Here is a 23,804-nt window from a genome sequence, read left to right on the forward strand (position 1 = left end):
GATCAGAATAATCAGATTAGTTTCATAACGCGCCTATAGTTTTAAAACCATCACCAAACCCTCGCGAATGACGTTTATCGTTCAATTATCATGTCACTTTTACTGTCTTGTTTTAATGTATTCCTTTTGTACATTATTTGTTCACTGTATTTATTCTTAAATTTGAATTTTGTTCTTGTTTAATTTGTTACATTTAACAATAAACGTTACATCAATTGGTCCCAGATAGCTTTACGAATTAATTTGTATATTTTTCCCCACAAGTACATGTTTTGTTTATTTGAAATTCATTCTAACCTATTCGGTAGCTCCAGTCTCTAGATATCCAATAAAAATGTTTCACAAAAACAAAATTCAAATTATATATCAACGAGTATCCTACGGCAATTTTCTTTAGCAACGACATTATCCAATATAGCAAACATCTGAAAGAGGGAGAAATCTAGCCATTCCGCACCAAATCCACACCGTTTTGTTTATTCAACTCTCTATACCTTGCTCAATTTTTATATTGCTAACTCATATCAGTGAATTCTTGAAGAATACGACGAGAGTGAGCATTTTGCAAATAATCAAAGTTCTTTTTTGATTTTTGGAAACATTGTCAATCTGTTATCCAATAGAGGATAAGTTATAGAATGCTTTCTCACTAAAATTCTCTAGTGACCTTAAGTCATTTGATGATTTTTCAAATACTACTATGTTTATTGTAGGAAAAGTTAGTCATTTTCTGCATAAGTTACATCGATTTTCAAACCTTTTTATTTTTTAAAAATTATTTAATATTTGACACCCACTGGAAAACGGAAAGTCCATGTCTTTCCCGTAGATCATTGAAATTTTTGAATATTATTTACTTTCCTATCGATAATAAATAACCCACGGTAACCAGTTTTTGAACTCCGTTTTGATGAAACATTTTTGTCCCGAACTAATTTTTGGTATTTTCCCATTCCCATTTCGTTTTGTGATTAACCAAGTACTAAAAAAACGAAGAACAAGCGTACTATTTTTGTTTGTACTTTTTTCAAGTGCCTTTTTTGAGTCTGTCGAATTCTAATACCTCTGTGAACCGATACTTCAACTTTCCCTTACCATGTCGAAATGTTATGAATCCCAAAATCAAACCAAATATAAATATTGCAGCAAGGTGTACGCTTCGATCCTGATATGCCCCAAACAATACGCTTGGAATTCGCCAAGAGTAACACTAAAGTGAGCAAACCAAAACCACAACCTAATACAGCGGCCACAGCTGCACATCCTGCATTGATGCACCCACTTACTGCTGGACGTAAGTACTTTTTATGTTATTTTCTCTCTTTCTGTCTTCTCTTTCTATCTCTACCTGTCTTTCTATAACTTCCCTCACCCATCTAATGCTGTATCGACCCCTAAAGAGCTTTTATCCCTGTTCACTATCACTACCCTGGCCGCCCTTCGTCAACCTAATATTAAGGCATCGAACCAATTGGCTCTGAGGTCACAGGATAATCATCCGATTATACTAAGCACCTTTCGCCATCACCGAGCGGTAGCTGTCGCGCCATGTATTCCTGCAATCTTTTATCATCATCAACCTGTACAAATATTTATACTCGTTCGAACACCCCCATTCATGACCACCTCAAAAGCAGCAGCAGCAACGTAGATTTAGTTCAGTTTTTATTCCCGCTAGTTCTGCCTTCCAAGCGTCAACACCGAATATTGTGTACACTCCCTCTCTAGGGCACCGGGAATAGCACCATAAAGCACCAATCGATGGCACCGTTTGCAGGCCTGCGTATCCAGCAATAGGTTTCCGATAGAGACAAGAATTCATCGGAGGTTTTCCTTTAGAAAACTTACAGAGTGTATTGATGGAAAGTAGTACATTTGATCATAATTCGTTCATCAACCGATCGATGACAGGAGCAAAGAGTGCCGTAAGTAAATAAGATTTTCCTGTCTATGAAAGAGTGTCTACGCCGAAAAACGGGGAAACTTTGATAATTCGACACCAACATTTCAAAAGGGCGTAACTGCATTTACAACCAATGCCTTCTCACAAAGCTGTAGAGCGTATCCCATCCCTCTCGAGCAATCCACTAGCACAAATAGAAAGATAAAATCCTCCTCTTTCGATTAATGGATGTGAATTGCGTGAGGTGGATGAAATACGATCCACAGCTCTGTGAGAAAGCAGTTACGCTCTTTTGAAATGTTGGTTCCGAATTATTCAGCATATTTTCTCAATACTCTTCAATGCAACGGTGCGGCGGTTTCTCCAGTTACAATTTGAATATAACTACCTCAACAGCTGGCAACTTTGCTTAAATCCACTTCAATCTTATTACGTGGAAGAATTAAATATTCGGACTACATCTTGTCCTGTGTTCATAGAGATGCCATTAATAGTGATTTTTTGAAAGTCTTAAAGGACAGAAATGGTTGGCAACTCATTTTAAATTATGTCTTACAAGAACATTCATGAACCTCGGATTTTTCTTCGAAAATTATTAGTGTTTGGGCTATATATTCATAATTGGAAGACTATAAAATATTTTACCGGCGAAAATTTTTCCATACATTTTGTATGGGACGTTTTTTGGGCCAAAATAGTAAATATAGATTTTTTGTATGAAAAATAGCCAAAAACTCAGCCAACTCAAATTTTCTCTGATAGAATATTTTAAAAATTTTGCATTTATACATTATAGCCGAAATTCTAACATTCTATGAAGAAAAATCCGAAGTACATGTATGTTCGATAATAATCGAAATTTCGACACCATGAGACTTAAAATTACATGCTTTGATCTGTATAATTATATCTCAAAAAACTCTCTAAATGTACGAGCGTTCAATGTTCAAGAAACCTTAAGTACATGTTTTTAATAGGTGTATAGGTTTTAACAAAAGCCTGAATGTTTAAAACATCATCGGTATATTTCAGATTTTTATTCCATCTTTTGCTTCTTGATTGATTTTAGCTACTTCAAGGATGCCACTGTTAACAGAATTGTATATTCCGTAAGAAACAAATTTGATAAAAAATGTGACTGTAAATTTCACATTTAAATTTTCAGTAAAATATTTACCAAAAATGGTTCCACTAAATCCTTCAAAGGGCCAACATGAAGCAAGAAATTATCATTTATAAATTGTTTCGTGAAATTTACGGGGAATCCCTTTGAATTTTCACGAAAACTTTTCCTTCAGGAAGTTCTGATCCATGGAATCTTAATAAATCTACACGTTATCATAGCACTACTTCGGAAATTTTTTTTTGACTGCTATAAGAACTACCAAAAATATATTCAAATTTTCTCAAGCCCGACAGAGACTTACATTAGAGTTTTTATGAATGTCTCAAAGACTTTTCCCAAAAAAAAACAAACAAACAAACATCTAGAGGTATAAAACAAATTTTCTCAGAAAATCCATCAGATCTTCATACAGAAATTTCATTAGGACTCTTTGTCGTATTAAGATGGACGCCACAATGGGGCTGCCTTTTATGTTAGGGAAATTTCCCCGTTTCGGTATCAAAGCATAACTGTTGACGTAGTCGTGTGCGCCGCCGTTAAGTTGACCAAGCGCGCCGCTGTTCATATTTCATACGACAACGATTTTTTTTCTTGTCAGCATTTTTCGAACCATCTGTTCTGACCTGATAGTAATAATAATGGTAATTTGTACATTTTTTTCTTGTTAATGTTTAAAGTATTATTTTTGTTTATTTTTATAAACTTTTTGAAGTACTTTTCATGATTTCCGTTATTTTTGTTTCCTTTAAAAGTACTAAGTGATATTTTTTTTTCAAATCCTAACGGATTATCAACAACATTCTAGGCATTATTTTCATGAGATCCACTAACACATTCCCAACATATTTATCTTTTTTTTTATTTTTGGCAATTTTCGTATGACATTTTCGTAAGATTTCCGTCAATATTCTTGGTGACTTTTTTACAGTTCCCTCGGCAGATTCCCACATAAACTTCAATTAGTCTACTAATGGTTGAAGCTCTGAATCGTTTATATGATGACGGATAATTCGATTCCTAGTCCTACTGAATGTTCAATATAATACAGCTACTTTTGCAGGAATATTTACTTATAGAGATTCCTTCAAAAATTAATTTCAAAAAAGTTTCCACTGAATACTTTAAAAAATGTCCATGAATTTTTTTCACAAATTTCGCTAGAATTGTCTTCAGAAACTTCTCTAGAGGAACCTCCACATATTTTACCAAGAATTCTTCAAAAAAAAAACCTTCCATGTCTAGTGTAGAATTAGCATAAGTTAAAATACACGTAAATACAAACAAAAAAAAAAAAACCTTCCATGTCTGAGAAATTTCTCCATGGATTATTTCAAAAATTTCACCGGGGAAATATTCTTACAGTATTTTTTTTTTTTCGGAAAATCAAAACTATAGGTTTATTCAAAAAAAATTCTCCTGTTATTTCTTTAAAAAGTCTTCCAAATATTGCTTCGAAAATATTTTTAAGAGATGTGTGAAGTTCCTCCTAAAATTTTCTAAAGAATTTCTATTGCGAACCATCTATGTATGGATGCTTTCCTTAATGGTTCCATTGATTCGTGAGAAAGTCCATCAGTTCTGTCAGCGATTCATCAATAAATTTCTACAAGGCTTCCGTTGAACATATCTGAAATATTTTTTTCTTCCATGGAACCCATACAAAGCTCAGCTAAAGATTACCTCTAGGGATTTTTTCTCGTGTATTATTAGGATTTTTTTAAACTCCTCAGGGGTTCCATCAAAAAAATCTTCAAGGATGTCTTCAGATTTATATCTAGGTATTCCTCCAATATTTCTTCTAGAGATTTCTAGAACGATTTCTTCCAAAAATTTTCCAGGAATTTCTTCCGTAATGCGTACAAATATTTTTTTCAAGAACTCCTCCAGAGATTTTTTCACGTATTTCTCCAAGGACTTACTGAAAATTTTCTGCTGGATTGACTCCAGGAATGTCATATTTTTCTTCTCTTTATGGCTCGACGTTCACAGTGGAACTTTGCCTGCCTCTCTTCAACTTAATGTTCTAAGAAGCACTTCCACAGTTATTAGTTAAAGGACTTTATTTGCCTGACATAGCATGAATTTGTATATTGCGAGGCAAGTACAATGATACACTATGCCCAGGGAGTCGAGAAAAGTTTTCCGACCGTAACGGGAATCGAACCCGCTGTCTCCGGATTAGCGATCCATAGCCTTAACTACTAGGCTAACTGGAGACCCCAGTGGCAGATATTTCTTCAGGAGTTCTTCCAGACATTCCTCAATGTATTTCCCTAAAATATTCTCTAGAATTAATACCAAGTATATCTTTAGGAATTGTTACTCAGATTCGTGAAGAAATTTTGAAATTTCTTCAGAAATAATTCTTAGAAACTTCTACAGAAACTCCTTTCTAAATTTTATCATGAGATTTTTCTTGGATTCTTTTTAATAGTATAATTGTTTCTCCAAACATTCTTTCAGGGATTCCTTTATAAAAATACTGTCACGAAATGCTCCGGAATTGTTTCAGAATATCCTACATGAATTTTTGTTGGAAATTTTTAAAATAATTAGGAATTTCAGCAAGGGGCTTCAGATATTCTTCCAGGAACTTCTTCAGCAGCTTTTTCTAGAAATCGTTCCGAAATGTTTCTGGAACTCTCTCAGTTTTTCCTCCAAGAATTGGTTAATAATACTCCAAGGATTTCAACAGGAAATAGTCAGAAGATATGTTTAAACAAATCTTCCAAAGATTCCATCAAAAATGTCTCTAAACTCCAAAACTACTTCAGGAATCTCCTTAGAAATATCTTGTGAAACTACTTCTGTAGATTCAGGATTTTATCATGACTGTCCTTTTGACATGCATTTCTTCAGAAATTTTTGAATGACTTTTTTTGCAGAAATACATCTAGATTTTTTTTTGAATTTCAACTTCTTCTTCGGAAACTTTTCCAAGGGTTCCTTCAGGAACTCCATGGAAATTTCTTCAGGGATAACTGAAGAAATTATTAGAAGGTTTCTTTTTTGAATTTCTCTTGTGGTTCCTCTCATTTAATTTCTAGAGGTATTCTTGGAGAAAGATCTGAATCAAACCTTGGAGATTCTTCTGGAGGAATTCTTGAAAGAATTTCTTGCAAAATGACTGAAAGGTATTGGTAGGCAAAAAACTTTGAAGCAATTTTTGTAGTTATCCTTACAACCAAGAGGAATTTTCGGAGGAAAAAAAGGATTTTTTTTTTGTAGAAATTTTTGAAGGAATTTCTGATGAGCTTCTGGAAAACCCCTTGAGAGGAGCTTCTAAAAGAATATCCTTGAAAAATGCCTGGGAAAATCCCAGAGTAATTTCTGAAAGGTGGTTACGTACAAAAGGCGGAACACGGAAGGCTGAAATTACAAAAGGCTGAATACATCAAAAGGCTGGAAAAGCATAAGGCTGAAATAGTATTTCGACTAGTTTTCAAACACACCAGCCTAAAGACTAACCTCAACACAAACAGACGTATCACTACAATTGGGAATGATTACACACATTCATTGATTTTACGATCTTTTTGAAAATGTGGTTGTCCGTCGATTACCCAGCCGTGGTGACGAATATGCTTCAGTAACTATGTTCTGAATCGGAAAGTTTTACGACTGGTCATAATGCCATGGATTATTGAAGAATCATCAATAGAAAAGATGTACCGTAATCCGAGTAACATTGATCAGAATTTTCGATCTTTCTTGAATAATTCTTTTGTTAAAGCAAATGTTACTTGTTTTATATTTTTAAAACAAGTACTGGCCCTCTGATTATGTGTTAAGCTACTCTAAAAAGTATTGTAAAACTTTTAAACATGTTTAAATAGACTTTTTAATCGAATTTTTGATTTTGTTGATTTGGGGTAACATTGATCATGTTAGTGATCAATGTTCGTTTGTGTTGAAAATACCTTTAATTACTAAATTCGGGGTCGCTGATTTCGAATATGTTGTCCAAATTCTCCAAGTACATTCCAAGTACATGACTTGAACTTTTTTGGTTATTTTAAGATCAAAATCCTCCAAACCGCGAATAACGCCTGAAGGTAGGCAATGGTTTAAGGATTTGATAGCCTAGGATATCATATTGAAGTAATACAATGATTTCGAACCTCATATTGTATCTAGTATTCATGCCATGCAGGAATGTTTGACCAACACAGTAAGCCAAATCGATTTATTTCAATGTTTATGAAATTCAATTTTCAAGAATTACATGTCATTGAATAGCTAAATAACAACAGATTACGATATACCATTCGATAGCAGAAACTGATTAAATGTTAAATGCTTGTTTGAACATTTCATGAGGTCGGTCAAGCCGATCAATGATACCCCGTTTTACGGTACCGTAAACCGGGGTCAAATTGATCAGCGGGGTGAAATTGATCATTCGGGTACTACATTGTAATTCCATACTAGGAACTCTTAAGCATCGTTATGATCTTGAACTTTTTACGTCATCTGGCTCGTAGATGTTTAGAGATGAGTGTGGATTTTAATTTCTTTAGAAAAAAGTTAGTTTCAACTTTTTTTTTTTTTGGGAATTTGCAAAGTATTTCTCATTAAGCTGAAATCATTGCTACTAAAAAAATCGATTGCTAATAGGACTTCCCGTGAATTCTCTGTTTTAATATTTTTGTGGAGCCTTGGTTGGGAAGTTATGTAGCTAATCAGAACATGAAATAGTTAAAAAAAAGTTTATTTTATGATGAAATAGTAATTTTTTGTGATAAAAATCACTTATTTCAAAGGACATTGCCTACCTCAAGGCGTTTAAGGGGAAGTTTCAAAATTTTATTTTGCATTTAAAGTATTAAGTTCACTAGTTGTAAGATTTTCAACGCGTTATTCGGTTTTAGAAGAGCAAAATTAAGCGGAGAAGGATATTTTCCTTTCCAACCGATGCTTAATTGTATACTGATCAATTTCGCCCCAAAGTGGCATTTCCAATTTTTTGATATTTGGAATTATTTAACTTAAAGTTTAAATTTGTTGAACAAAATTCTGTCACATGGTTTCATGGAGATCCACTGGGTACTGGTTTTACAGAAATTCTTTTGGCAATATTTGAATTTGCACTGATGTTATCCGCAAAAGTTGTTTTAAAGTGATCAATTTGACCCCGGATTACGGTACGACTTTATGCAATTGTACCTAGACGAATACCTAAATTTCCTGATGAACGTCCTCAAGGAAATTCTAAAAATCTATAACAAAACTCTGGATATAGTTTTAATTGAAACCTTTGATTTCCTTACGTTCAAACTTTTTGCACAATGTAGGCAAAATTGTACTATGTACTTGGTTATAGAAAACAAACGATTCTGTGTTCATATTTTGACAGTAGTAATTCATGAAAATAAATTTAAAAAAACTTTACGCTGATTACGCCGCCCCCGCTGACTTTAAATTACAAGCCGAGTAAACGAGAATATCTAAATCATATCTCAAATCGATCAACTTTTGCTGTCATAGCTCGATCTGATTTTGATGCACACCACAGAGACGTATAAATGCTCATCTAATTCCATCGGAAGGAGATTTGGATAGTGAAAAGGAACAAACCATGAGCATTAGTGGAATCAAGCTCAGTTCTGTGCCTCCAGGAGACGGATATGATCAAGTGGCTCCATAACTGGAAGGAATGAAGCGCCCGTCTAGCGAATTGAGAGTCCTGTGTTTGATTTCAACCTGAGCACGTGGAGTTCTTTCCATAATTCACATGTTTCTGTTGTGTGCATGGATGTCAAACCAATCAAACGTTGTAATTTTCACTTGGTTTAATTGACCTAAACAAACATCGAGAAATTGATGTTTATTGAAAAAAATTGATGATATCTATTGAAAAAATAGTTACAAATAGGTTGTATTTTAACAACAAAAATGCACCAAGACAAAAAATCTTGTAGCAAAAAAATATTACGTAATATCATTTTGGAGCATTTGGCAAATATGTTTCTTGTGTGATCACGAATAAATGTGATGAAAAAAGCAACATGATTTAATTTCCGCATTTTTTTCTATCAAATGTTTTGTCTTGGGGCATTTTTATTGTCAAAATGCAACTTATCTGTAATTATTGTATCGATAGTTACCACTTAACTGCAATCGTTCAAAATTTCTAAAAGAATTATAGGTGCAACTGTGTTTAAATATTAAACCATTTTCAAAATCAAACGATTCCCCGTCGTGTTAGGATACGATGTCCTGTGAGTGATACGCAATTATGATCAAATGTACTGCTACCACTTCGCTACCAGGATTTGTACAGCTATAATATGTTACTAGATGGTCAGATGTAAAATTTCCCCCTTTAACCAAAGCTCTTATATTTTCTTTAGACAAAACCCTTTTCTCCATTCAATCATTGTATCTCTCTTGTATTTACCAATAAAACAAGTCCTAACTTAAACTTTTGTCAGACTTAGGTACTCCGTTTTTTCCTGGGAGCCACGAGCTATGGCATCATCCGTTAGCGTTCTCGGCAGCCGCTGCTGAACTGCCCAGTGCTGCGGCCCTGCAGCATGCGACACTCGTCCATCCGGCACTGCATCCTCAGGTCCCGGTACGCTCCTACCTCTGACTAAATACGGACAAAGTTCTCGAGCAGCAGCCAATGCACCAAGTGAGTATGAATCCACCTAAAACTCCCTCGAGTGTGTTCTTTGATGCCCTTTGTACGCGTCTCTTTTTTATTATTTTTGTTTTCCTGTCTGTATAATAGATCACCTTCCATGCCAGGTTTTCTTTCTTTATCATTTGTACGTATTGTACGCTCTACTCATCACCACTCACTACCAACCGAGATTCGAATGAAAACTTTGACACAATGCCAAAAAACAAGAAGCATTCCAGTCGGTGTAGCAAACATGTTTGTCTGTCCGTTCTTAGAATTTGCTCTGGGCTACGGAATAATGATGCCATACAGCAAATGAGTGGAGAGAGTGTATTGTACATAGACAGTTTGGTGCTTTCATTTCTCAAGGCAGTGGAGCACCATGAGAACATGCCCTCCTAAAATCAACTAACCCATTGTCATCAGTATCATCATATCCACTTCGCTTATTCATACAAAAACACGTTTACACTCTAGACACCACCCACTACCACCCGTGGAAGTCCTTTTCTCGCACTTTGATAAAGCACATGTACCGACACAGGCACTCCTAATCTCATCTCAGCTTTTTACACAACTATCCTTTTCAGTCTATTTTAAAACAGACCCTCGAGTACCCCAAACGACCCCTCCTCCATCCACACATTCAACCATCCACCTCGTTCATCCTCCTCCGGTAAAAACAACAAACGATGTGAAAATAGACCAGCCCTCTTCGTGCTCACATCCATACCAACATATGCTACTCTGAAGACATCGTCACTTTTCTGGTCCACCTCATCAACACCCCCTAAACTTCAGTTCACCTCTGCGCTAGAAGCGCTCAAAAGGTTGACAGGGAGCATGAACGTAAAACTTTACACCTTAATTAGCTCGACGCAGTGGCTTGGTCTTCCTGAACGACGCTAATAACGATACTCAACGTGAAGAAAGGAAGCACTCTCCCCGAGATGCTCGCCCAAGTCTCAGACACAAGATTGCGTTTAGAAAAATGTATATCCGCCATTATCGTAGCGGCTTTGCTCGGAATTCGGGACACGCTTATTAATTTCGGTAAAGAACTCTGACTTTCCGGTCAATGTCAGGATCTCAGCATTCTCGTCTGAATACCGCGGAGCACTTTTTCAATTTCCATTAACTTATGTCCCGAAGCGAACCAATTTATCACCTATTTAAATAATCACTTCCTTAATTAAAACTTCATTATTATGTAAATTGAAAGCTCTTTCCGACGAACTCCCAATCACGCAGCAGTTTCGCCAACTTGGCGTCAGTGACACAAGAAAACTATACTCTGGATGGACTACTAGGTATAGATGGGACAAAGTGGATGATCCGGACACTGGCGTTGATGAAGCGTGAAAAAATGGATTGCGAAGACGTGGGCGAAGCCGCCAAGGGCATGGGGGCAAGCACAATGTTGAGCAAATGTACAATACTGCCACGAGTTCGTTGTTCTAAGCCAATTTCCCTATATTAGGACTTTGGAAGCTTTGAAACTATTGGGGATTTTTTTTTATTATCGTACAAATTGGGCCGAAGGGTCTCAGATTTTCATGAAACTTTTTCCACAGGCAGGACTCATGGATATATGAACAAAAAAAATTGAGAAAAATTCAGCGTCGCCTATTTTTCCGGAAAACTCAGGTGGATTTTTTTTGTTTTCCCCTGACACTACTTTGAAAAATCATAACTCAAGAACGAAAGATCATAGAAACAAAGTTTATTTTTGGGAAATGAAAGCAAATTTTCTTAGGAATAAAAAAAATATGATCTGGAAAAACTTTTCCACAGAATTTTCCACAGTTGAGAAAGTTCGTGAAGAAAAGCCGGAAAAACTAAGCCCGAACTCGTGGAAAATTTTCAAAAAAATATTTTTGAGGAGGTAATTTCATAAGCATTGATCGCTGAAATTTTTTGGAATGCACTTTTTTCTTTAATGAGTTATGGTCAATTTTGTGAAAAATAACCATGTACGCATATATTTTATAGTTCTATAGTACCGGGATTTCGGGTGAAATTGATCAGTGGGTGAAATTCATCGTCTTGAGGCTTATTTTTGATTGTTAAAAATAATGCTTTAAACTTGAAACAATTTGTAGAAAATGACCATCAATACACGTTTTACAGCCAATTAGTCACATATTTCTGTATTAAAATAAATATTTTCCGAAACTGAGTGTTAGGCGAACTTCAAAGACACTTTTAAGCTTTTATAAACGTGGCTGTATCGTACATGTAATGAATATTTAAATTAATGTTTTTACTCGCCAATTATTCGCTTAACACGATTTCGTCTTTAAAAATTCTACAAATATTTAAATTTATGCATAAAATTGCAATTTTCTGGAAGTAATTACTTATTTAGTATGGATATTGCATACTTTCAGACGTTTTCTTTGAACTTAATAAACTTTTGACTTAAATAATAAAAAATTTAGAAACCTTGTAAAAGTTTCGCGTAGTTTTTTGCGTTTTGGGGTGGTAAATTCACCTGTAAAACATTTGCAGCACTTACAAAGGCATTTCATTTACTGATCAATATCACCCCGAAAGCAAAATTATGGATATTTTGTTTCAAATGATATTTATTGCAAAAAAAAAATGATTTGCAGTAAAAGTTTCAATCTCGTTGACTGATAAGAACCGTGGTCGTACTTGTTTTATAGCATTGAGTTTGACCATATCGATAACTATCCAAAAACTAGACGTCAAAAACTGTGAAAAGTGATCAATTTCACCCGAAATCACGGTACCGTAATCCGGGGTCAAATTGATCACTTTAAAACAACTTTTGCGGATAACATCAGTGACAATTCAAATATTGCCAAAAGAATTTCTGTAAAACCAGTACCCAGTGTATCTCAATGGAACCACGTGACAGAATTTTGTTCAATAAATTTAGAGTTTAAGTAAAATAACTCCAAAAATCAAAATATTGGAAATGCCACTTAGGGGCGAAATTGATCATTATAAAATTAAGCATGGATTGGAAAGGAAAATATCCTTCTCCGCTTAATTTTGCTCTTCTAAAACAGAATAACGCGTTTAAAATCTTACAACTAGTAAATTTAATACTTTAAATGCAAAATTAAATTTTGAAATTTCCCCTTAAACGCCTAAAGGTAGGCAATTTCATTTGAAATATGTGATTTCTATTACAATAAATGACCATTTCATCAAAAAATGAACTATTTTTGGCTATTTAATGTTCTGATTAGCTACATAATTTCCTAACCAAGGCTCTAGAAAAATGTTAAAACAGAGAATTTACGGGAAGTGCTATAAGCAATCGATTGTTTCGTAGCAATGATTTCAGCTAAATGAGAAATACATTGCAAATTCTTAAACAAAATAAGGCAAAACTAACTTTTTTTAAATAAATAAAAGTCTATACTCATCTCTAGACATCTACGAACCAGATGACGTAAAAAGTTTAAGATCATTACGACGCTTAAGAGTTCTTAGTATGGAATTACAATGTAGTACCCAAATGATCAATTTCACCCCGCTGATCAATTTGACCCCGGTTTACGGTAACTAGTTAGTTTCGATTTTGAACTTCAACTACGCCAATAAATTAAAAATAAAATAATTGCGACAGACAAATTTATTTCGCTTTTTATATTTTTGCTAGGCTTGTTTTTGACTCAAACCGTGCACTATGCTAGGGGTAGTGCAATAGGAAGGTTAACTTGTTTTGGTGACCCTCGTATGCAATATAAACAATTCCTTGTTTGTAAATATACAAGTACAAATAATAACTTAATCGTTAAAACAATTTGCATTGCATAAAACTGTATAATCGTAGTCGTAGAAGCAAACATTTTGCGAAACTGCTATTGATAAACCGCAAAATTGTGCTAATTTGCCACGTACAGATGTGTTCATAAAAATAGCAGTAAAAGCCGTTTTCCATACAAAATGGCCAACTTTGACAAGCTATAACTTTGTGCTCTTATGTGCGATTGTGCTGAAAATTTGACAGCGAACTACAAATATGGTGAATATTATTATAGAAAAATTTGAGAATTTTCGAAGCTCGTGGGAAAAAGTTAAACGCTATGTGAAATTGTTCAAAATAATAGCAGTGTAAATAAATTGAAATGTAGCTTTCCCTTGAAGAAGCAAAACATATTTTCAAGCGTTATTCGGACAGTTTCCGCCTTGATAATAAGTTTATATATAAGATTAAAAATTTGAAAAATGTTTGCTGAATAAAAAAATAAAACAAACACTGCTATTATTTTGATCAATTTCAAATAGTGTTCAACTTTTTTCCACGTGCTTCGAAAATTCTCAGATTTTTCAATAACAATATTCACTATATTTGTAGTTCACTGTCAAATTTTCAGCTCAATCGTTCATAGGAGAACAAAGTTACAGCATGGCCATTTTGTATGGAAAACGGCTTTCACTGCTATTTTTATGAACACAGTTGTACGGGATATAGTAAATAATTAGTGATTAAAATATAAAAATGGTTTGAAATTTTTTGAGCATTTCACTTCAAACCATATCGGTATTAGAAGAAAAGTAGTTCGAGAATCAAAATTCAAAATCCAACACATTCGCATTGCATCATCTCATTTCCTTAAGCAAAAACCAAGCTATGTGCTATGAACATTGTCCTTTCTGGAACGTTTCTGGACAAAAATTCTCGGATTTGATTTATTCCAGGATTTTTTGAATACCGAGAAATAAATTTGGAAAGCATGATTGCCTCCGAAAAGTTTGGGTGCCAACCAAAATATGGAAATGAACTTGAGAATTAGAGAACGATTTTGAAAAGTAGACAGGACTGTTGTACAACTTTTTGTAAGCTTAACAGTAGTATAATTTACCTAAAAATAAGTTTCAATTAACTCAATTTACATATGTACAAATGGATAGATTATTGTTTAAATTATGGAAAAATTCCACAGTTCAGGTGATATTTGAACTCACAAATCTTATACGTTTGGACAATTACCTTTCCAACTAAGCTACAGAGTCTTCTGTAGTAATCTGTATTATTGTATAATTCTCTCTGAGATCTGCTCACTATTTACACCACGTCTTTAAAATGTTTAAGTGATGAAAGTCCTCGTCAAAAAAGTCAACAAAATACATTGAGATTCTCAAATTGACAGACCCCCGTAATTATTGCCACTACCATTTCAGCGAGATTTTGAAAAACCGAACTCAATAGGAGCGACTAGACTGGTCCTAATTTATAGGGCAATAAAGAAAAGTAGTCAAAACCCAAAATTTGGGTGAGAAGCTCAACCAGTGAAAGATTCAGTCCATTAGGCTAAAAACAAAGCTGTCGTAAATGAATTGAAGATTTTTTTTTTCAAAATTAAAAGTATAGCAGTTGATACTCCAAAGCTGTTAGTATACAGGGTCAAATATTTATCCAAAATGAAACCAACTCTCAAACATCTTGTTCAACTCGATCGAATTTTCATTAGTTTCAAACAGATGTTGTTTCTTGAGTTCCTTCCTTGTCAAAAATATGACCCTGTATACTTCAGGCCTAAGGAACAAATGAAATGAAGGAACTTTCAAATTAAACATTTTTAATGAGCCAACAATTGATAGAATGCGAGGGGTCAGCAGAACATGTTGTGGCTCTAACAAGCCGTAAAGGAAATTTCCTGGAATTCCTAGGGCATCGAATACCTTCGTGTCTCCCACACGATATTCATCGTCTTTTTCTTTGTGGCTCTACGTTTCCACTGGAACTTGGCCTGCGTCACTTCAACTTGGTGTTCTTTGAGCTCTTTCACAGTTATTAACTGAAAAGCTTTCTTTGCCTGCAACTGCATGATTTTGTAGATACATTATGAGAGAAACACAATGATCCAATAAACCTAGGGACGTTGAGAAAAGTTCTCGACCGGAACGAGAATCGAACCCGCCGTCGCCGAAACGGCGATTCAAAGCCTTATCCACAATGCTAATTGGAGGCCCCACATGATATGGACACATGCAACATGGTCATTGGCAGAGAATGCTCTCAGTAAAAAAAACTGGAAATGTTCATATTTAGAACACTAAGCTGAGAAGCAGGCTTTGTCCCAGTGGTGACGTTACGCAAAGAAGACGAAGGTTTCGTTGAAATCGAAGAAGGTGTCGGAATGTCTCCCAGCTATACATATAACTACATAACATGTAACAAAAAATAACATAATTGAACAAAAGCTTAATCAGCTTTGAGATCTTAGTAACCCCCTGCTTGTGCCCTGCTGATACTACTGACCATACCATGCCACCGCAGAGGAAAGGCTCACTCAAAAAGGCAAAAGTCTCCTCTCAAGCACCGTATCAGATAATAGCTTTTCCGCTTCCTATCACTCACTCCGGTACCGGTCCTGACTCACTGCAGACGAGTCGAGACGAATCATAAAATCTGTCATCATTATAACACGGATAAAAGATAAACTTATTTTTCACTCGTTTTCGGTATTTAGAACGGCTTATCTGCATCCCCACCCCTTGAGCCTGTGGCCTGGCCTTTCGTCTTTGTTTCCCCCCAGAAGTGAAAGAGCTAGGCCAAGTTTTCATTTGTCTACGGTAGATCGTGTTGGCTGATGGAAATAACTCCCATCTTTTCCGGGCAAATAACGAACTGTGGCAAAAGCCGATCGATGTCAGCAGGACGATGAAAAATAAATGAATCCAGACAGACTATTTGCCTCGTTCAAAACCAAGTCGAGTGCACGTACCGGATAATCCCGGACTCACTTTCACACTTTTCCTTATCTTCAGAAAATCTAATTGTGAGTTAATTAATTTGCAGAATGGAAGCAAACGAGAGGTTAGAGGATCGCTTTCAGCTACCGTGGGGCCGAAATATGATGTTCATCCAATTATGAGGAATAGCGTCTACACATTCCGTCCATTGAATGCCGGTTCTATTTTTGTAAAAGGCAAAATCAATAAGCTGTGCAAAGTTTTCATTCACGAATTACACTCACTCTGAAATCCGAACAATTACTCCTTACTAGGCGTCATAACAATCAAAAATCCCCTTGAAATATGGCTTTAAATCTCAGTCAATAACTCCTTTAATTCCATTCCACAATGAACAATAACATTAACAAAACATCTAACGAGTCGTCAATAAACTTCTAAAACTTCAACATCAGCCATCCCTATGCCTGCCCTGTCAGTCTCTATCACTTTGTATTTATATATGTTCATTCTAGCAACAAATTCAAATGCCACATCCGACAGCAATACACCCAGCATCGATGCATGTTTCGGCCGGATTACCAGCGAACCATTTTTTACCAAGTCCGGCCTTGGCCAGTCCGGTCGGCAGCACCGGTGGCAGTCAGCCGCCTAATCCGCCGCTAGCCGCCAATGCTCCCTGTTCAACGCTGTTCGTTGCTAACCTGGGCCAGTTTGTGTCCGAACATGAGCTCAAAGAAATATTTGCGAGGTGAGTTTCAAGCGGTGGAAAAACTAGCCCCGGTACAGGGTCGGCGGCTCGAGTCACTTGCCTCGGTTCTGCTCTGCTCTCGTCCATTCCTATCATATAGCCACATAAACCACCCACCAGTCGGAATCCATCAGTTCATTTATCCTTTTCCTTCGAGGGTTTGTTTCGCTTTAGTAGCTTTGGTTGATTGTATACATTTTGTCATTCGGTTTGGGTAGGTTTCTCTTCTTTTTGTTACATTTTGAAAACGTTTTGGGTATGCATTGTACTACAAACGCCATACAAGCGCTTGAATATATGTGTATTAATAATTTAACTTTTTTAAATTAGAAAGTGATACTTAAAACAGAAGAATGGTTTGATGCCTCATGCATTGAGCATTGAGCATTTGAAATTGATCATTGAATAACATTTTTCGTAATATATGTTCACACTTCTATTTAATTCAGTTCATTGTACTTTGAGATGTGACAATATCAGCAGTGTTCTATCTTATGGTGCACTTAGTACAGTACACAGGCTGCGTGAAATGGATTCAAAATATCGATTACTACGTAGATATCGCAATTTAACAATATGTAACCATTTTACATTTCTCACTGACGTCGTTGGTGAATTTTCTCTTTGCCTACATCTCGCTGTTTAAATCGTTTTTGTCAAGGATACCTACTTTAATCAATCATACTTTGGACCTGGAGCTGGCTTCATTTCATAGGCTAGAAACAGCAAACGAAAACAATAAGGCATTTTATGAGACGTTTCAAATCAGCTGTTTTTTGAATGTTTACCAGCTTTGAAGTCCAACCGGTGGGCCCATTTATTTACATTTTTGCTAGCATAACATGTGGTACAGGCCCATTCAATAAATGGAGTTCGTTTATCTGCAAAAATGCGTCAATCCGCCCACTATAATTAATATCCGTAGACTGTGGTGATGTTTTTTTCATCTGCTAGTGACATCATGCAGCTCGGGGGATTGATACATGCCACATTAGGAATCAAAACATCTCTGCCAGCAAAAATCTGATTGGCGCTCACCACATGTTAAGCTACTTTTCGCGAAAACAAAAACATCAAATGTAAACAATAACAATGAGCGGCCCACTGGTAGAACGTCTCGTAAAATAGCTTATAATGCAAATGTGGTAAACAACCACGCGTCTCCATCGACTCCGCGCTTTAAATTTTGCATTTGCTGTGTGCACGTTCTCTAGTGAACGAATAAAGTGTGTACTTACATAAACACTATTTGGTATTTGCAGTTGTATTAGTCCATCTGGAGCACCAATAGCGGTGTGAATTTAGCCAAATTTTGTTCACTTCTCTCTGGTGCACCTGAGAGACTTAAGAGATGGAAGATGGTTTCCGCTATGTCAGCAGTATAATCTTACACAAAGGTACACATTGGACGAGTAACTTTCACGCAGCGATTAGAAATACAATGGGTTTTTCATTTTTTTTTTTTTCAATCTTGACTTCATGTTTTAGTGTTGTTCTACTCGAACTCATACAAAAAGTATAAAGACATAAGAATTTAATATGTAATACAAACCTAGCTGGATGAAAGTTGCTCATTATATATTGAGTTTTGCGTGTGAGCCAGAGTAGATAAGCGAGTAAGAGTCGTAAAGGCGAGCCTAACCGAGAGAAAGACTAGCTTTTTCGCAAATATCACTTCTATTTGTCCATGTCTCACTTATTCCAGTATGTATTTATGAAGTCAAGCATTTGGAGTTACAAATTGTCAAATATTTTCTGAGCAAAGATGGTAAATGTCGTTTCTTTATTTGCTCATTCTTTGCCCCTAGTAAGAAATATTTATCGACGACATAATAAATTTTTAAAAACTAATCACCATTATGGATTGATGATGTAAATGGATATAAAATTACACCGAAAGTGGTGGAAAATGAAAAATGTCATGACATTTTGTTCATGAAATTCCGTGACATTTCTCATATTTTTTTTTCTGAGATAAGAAAAGTTTTGATAGTCTCGACGATAACTCTGTCTACTTTCCGTCTGTTTGTAATACGGTATGATTTGATGATTTATGAATAGAATTAAATTTATCTCTCAGTTTACTTTTCTGTTCGTACAGGTTGAACATAATACCCATCCAATCATCTTCATTGACTAGTTTGATAAGGTCAACAATTGGTTGCACATTGTTTGCACTTTATGTCTAGTAGAGTCCCTAAATTATTCATTTTGTTTCAAATTTGTTTCGTTCGTAATCCACACAATCTCAACTTTAGGTACTATTTAAATGCACTTGTTCTAAAGAATGTATTTTATATTTATCTATGTCCCGGCACACCGCTCACAACCCTTAACAATGAAACTACAAAAAACTACTCTCCTGCTACTACAACCCACTACCAACCATCATCACCACCACCAAAACTACCAAAAAAACTGACCAACCGACAGCCTGCCTGGCTTTAGTCGCCTCCGAATGCACAGTAAGGGCACTTCGACTGCTGCTGTCACTACTACTACTACCACTGTTACTGCTACCCCTAACGCCATCAGCACCCCTTTCAACACTGTCAATGCCGCCGTCAACATGATCAACAATCATATTAACAACAACAACATCAATAACAACAATAACAACAACAACATCAACAACGCCATGGCAAACCCAAATGTTCCGGTTGCGTTCGTTGAGTTCAAGGACGTGGCCAGCGCCGCCGCCGCCATGTGCGCCCTGCAGGGCAAGTACCTGCTCTCGTCGGACCGCGGTGCCATGCGTATCGAGTTTGCCAAATCCAAGATGGCGGCCGACGTTTCATCGCACCACTTTTACCATCTGCACATGCAACAACGAGAAGTATGTAGCACCTTGTTCGTGTGTGTGTTTTTTTTATCACTTTTCAGTTTGTTTATTTTGCATGAATGTTTGTACAGTTTTGTTAAACTACTTCTGCATAACGGTTGCATTGCAAGAAAAAAATGTGAACATATTCGCATCGATGACGACAATGAACGTCCCACTTGAGGTACAATTTATGTTCAGAAACGACCTTTTAACGTAATAATGCCTATCCTTTGCGCATTGCATTCATTATTGTAATGCGCAATTACTTTTTTCAAACGCAGAAATCAACTAGTTAAACATTTGTTATCGGCGTACTTTAATCTTAATAAATTCATAATTTGGGCTTTGATAACACCGTTCAACACTAAATTTTGTTATGGGATGAAAAAAAAAGAACAGGGGTTTGGGACCCTAGAATCACAGACAAACAGACGTAACACTCTGATAATTCCCATCGTACTTCGATTTAACGATCTTTTTCAAAATTTGATAGTTGGCCAACTACCCACCTGTGGCGCTCACATCGTTTTTGTTCGAGTTTGACGTTTGCTCACTACCGCCACCTAGTTGATGGTCGGCCAAACTTAGTCATTTTAGCATTGGGCTCACTACCGCCACCTAGTTGATGGTCGGCCAAACTTAGTCATTTTAGCATTGGGCGAATATGTTTCCGTGACTATGATTTGAATCGAAAAATGTTCGAAGTGTTACGTCTGTTTGTCTGTGCTAGAATTGTCATAGTGAAAGAATTTTTAAAAAATATTGGGCCGGGCCTTCACAGTTCAAAACCGAAGTTTGTATGGAGAACTTGAGGTGTTCAATTGATATGTGTATTAGAATGCGTTGTGCATATATTTAGGCGTCGGACAATAACGAAACTAATCCGAATATCGAAAATGCCTAAAAATATGCATGGCACGCTCTAATGCGCATATCAATTGAACACCCCAAGTTCTCAAAAAAAAAAATCGGTTTTAAACTGTGAAGGCCCGGTGCAATATTTTTCAAAAAATCTTTCATTATGACACTTCCCAAACCCCTGTTCTTATTTTACTCATACCATAACACCAAATTTTGTAAAATTTTGTCGAGCAGTGTAATATTGCACATGCTTCCGCATTTCTTGATTTGTGAAAAATTCTCTCAATCGACGGTTTCTTTTGCACAGCCACAGGTATTATAGATTTGAAGCTGTCTAGGTAGTCATCTTCGTAGCAATGCTCATTAATAACCGCCGTTGCTCGGGGGTAGTGTAGCGTTGATGTTCTTGAGGAACTAAGCGGACGATAGGGAGCCGGTAAAGCCGAGCATTGTGACTGCAATAGCATAGACCCGAATTGGATCACCAGGTTTATGACGGTAGACGAACATTTGAGCGTTTCTATCAGCATCCTGTAACTTTATCTGGAGAAACATCTCCCTGATATCTCCAGTTACTGCCACGGGAAACAGTTGAAAACCGCTGAGAACCGTTGGAAGAGCAGTGAAAAGATCGGGACCTTTCAGAAAAAGCGAGCTAATCGAAATTATCTCAACTGTAGCTGCAGCATCCCAGATCAGATAAATTTTTCCCGCCTTCATTGCGTTAAAGACAACCCATAGACGTAGAAACCATGTCTTCCGAGAATCAATGGCATTTGTTTCCGATTTGGTTAGCTTGCTTATGTATCCCTTTCTTTCGATGTCAAGAATCTGTTCAATAGCCCACTTCGCGAACGGTGGATTACTACTCATCAGCTGCTTCTCGAAAGACTTCATTCGCCGAATGACCATCGGATATATTGAAATACTGGGGCGTCGGATTTCCATAGAACGCCTGTCTCAAATCTATTTTCCGTGCGTCGTGTTGTATCCTATAGTAACCGTCGCGCTCTCTTATTCTCTTCCGACTCGAGCCTTTCGTATGAAGTGTTGACCACATTGTTGTCGAGTGTGATGAAATCTCGAAGCTGTTCATTGAGAAGGTAGTCTGAACTTAACTCCATAGCAGTATGAAAGTTGACGATCACTTCCGGTACATGTTTCGCGGAAAGACAGCCTGAAATACTCCGTCCCAGACGGCATTTCGCAGCAATTGGATCGGGCGATCCTCCCTCTCTAATCTTCAGCTGAACTCCGAGGCGAAGATTATCCAAACCAATTAGTATTTTGGGTTGCACTAGGTCATAGTCTGCGATTGGAAGTCCGTTGAGATGCGGGAAGCGAGAAGCCATCTCCTTGTAGCACAACATCTGCGCTGGTAGAAGCAAACAACTGTGACTGCGGGCGCCTGTCGAAGTTTGTATCGAGTCTCATTCTGTTCGCCTGGTATTTGCATACTGACTTCCTCTGATCGGAGTTCGTTTCATTTGCGTGGAGTACGTCAGGCGTAATTCTGGAGAGCTAGTGACTGTCGTTCGCTGGATGGAAGTTCGTCCGCAGAAACTTTGATTAAATGGGTTGATACGACATGTGCAGACGACGACCCAAGTAACCATGGTGCTGAAGCCTTATTGCATGCGGATATACGGTGTATTTAGAGCAATCATTACTTTAAGGCTTTTACGGCATCATCGGCAGCCATGTTGGATATGAGCCTCAAAATTTCAAAGTGATAATTCTCTGCCACCAAAGCGAATATTCGTATGAAAAAGTATCATCCTATATGCTCACTCGCAGTGATTGCGATGATACTTTTTCTGCTGCGTTGCTGCAGAATTGACAGTTTTTTATCACTTCAAAAATGCGAGGCAAACAATCATTGAAAAGCAAAAAGTCAATGATTCGTTTGAAAACTTAGTGATGCAGTAAGACACCTTAAATGCATATACTCTCGTGCAAAAGTTTTGGGTCACCCCCTCAAAAACATGGAAATGTTTTTCGGTCATATCCCAGTCATCTTTCATTTAATCCACTCGTTCTTAGACTCTATCGAAAGATAAAGAGTTAGATTTGATTCGTAGGTACATTTCACAAATTTCATATGAATTTTTTAGTATAAAAAGTTTACCTAAACTTACATGTTTTTCTTACATCTTTACGAAAAATTGTTTTCTGTGTAATTCAAAATTGGATCGACCATTTTAAAATTAAAGTTGCATTAGAACCCTATTTCTATCTTCTTTGAAACCTAATCATTAGATTTTTGCGGAAAAATTCACAACATAGGGTATTGGTTCCCTTCTTAAGCATGTGGATCCCATTTTCATCCTACGAAAAACAAAGGACTGAAGCGCTATTTGTTTTGTTTCATATTTTTTCATTTTTTGTTGGAAGTGAGCACCCATGAAAACAAAAAGAACGGAATCAATCGGTGCCGTAATCGCTTGTTTTCGAATGGGATGAATATGGGAGCGTGAGATTAATGATGGCACACATACCTTAATTTAAATTATCGAGTTAGGTTTACAGCTCACAGTGCAAAAGTTTGGGGTCACCCCTTAGTATGCTGCATCGTGCAAAAGTTTGGGGTCACCTTCCAAATGAAGTCCGAGTAGGATTGTACCTCACTTGATGAATTATCCATCGAAAGATATGATCGCAGCAAGGAGGGGCCATGATTGTGTCAGATTCCCAAGATATTCTTCTACTGTAGGTATAAACATATCAATAATGCCTCTAAATGTTTCTGGAAGGCCGAGGGCATCATATAAGCGATCCACGAGAATCCTGAAAGTAAACAGTCCTCGCTTGGGTCTAGGAGGCTTGCTTGAACTGCGAGGAACTTTGGTAGCTTTTTTCTTGCTACCTTGTCGAATATTTGTCTTTGAAGTGTATTCAACAGGCGGAGACGGGGGTGACAGGTTTTTGCTACAACATGGATCTGAAGCTAAAGGAACCTGATTCTTCGGAGTTTTTAAGTTTACCCCGCCTCCTTTGACATTAGGCAAACTTTTGAGGGAAGACTTCAAAAAG

The 23,804-nt window shown here is 36.6% G+C and overlaps 1 protein-coding gene across 6 annotated transcripts in view; it reads left to right on the forward strand.

Annotated features, from left to right (window-relative positions):
* The window catches only part of LOC109403728 (protein couch potato), a 555,872-nt gene that overhangs the window by 520,724 nt on the left and 11,344 nt on the right, over positions 1-23,804 (forward strand). For 2 of the 6 annotated variants that reach the window (XR_009995724.1, XR_002128503.3), the window contains exons 5-7: positions 1,147-1,294; positions 9,464-9,666; positions 16,851-17,086. Coding sequence is in view for 3 of the 6 variants with exons in the window: in XM_019676593.3 (XP_019532138.1) it covers positions 9,658-9,666; positions 16,851-17,086; positions 19,520-19,922 (648 nt within the window). In the remaining 3 variants the exon portion in view is untranslated. Of the gene's footprint in view, positions 1-1,146; positions 1,295-9,463; positions 9,667-16,850; positions 17,087-19,519; positions 19,923-23,804 lie in introns of those variants that run through there. The other 4 variants (XR_002128505.3, XM_029862682.2, XM_019676593.3 and 1 more) reach the window with 4 other exon arrangements.

This window comes from Aedes albopictus, chromosome 3 (genome assembly GCF_035046485.1).
Source record: "Aedes albopictus strain Foshan chromosome 3, AalbF5, whole genome shotgun sequence".
NCBI classification, from domain to species: domain Eukaryota; kingdom Metazoa; phylum Arthropoda; class Insecta; order Diptera; family Culicidae; genus Aedes; species Aedes albopictus.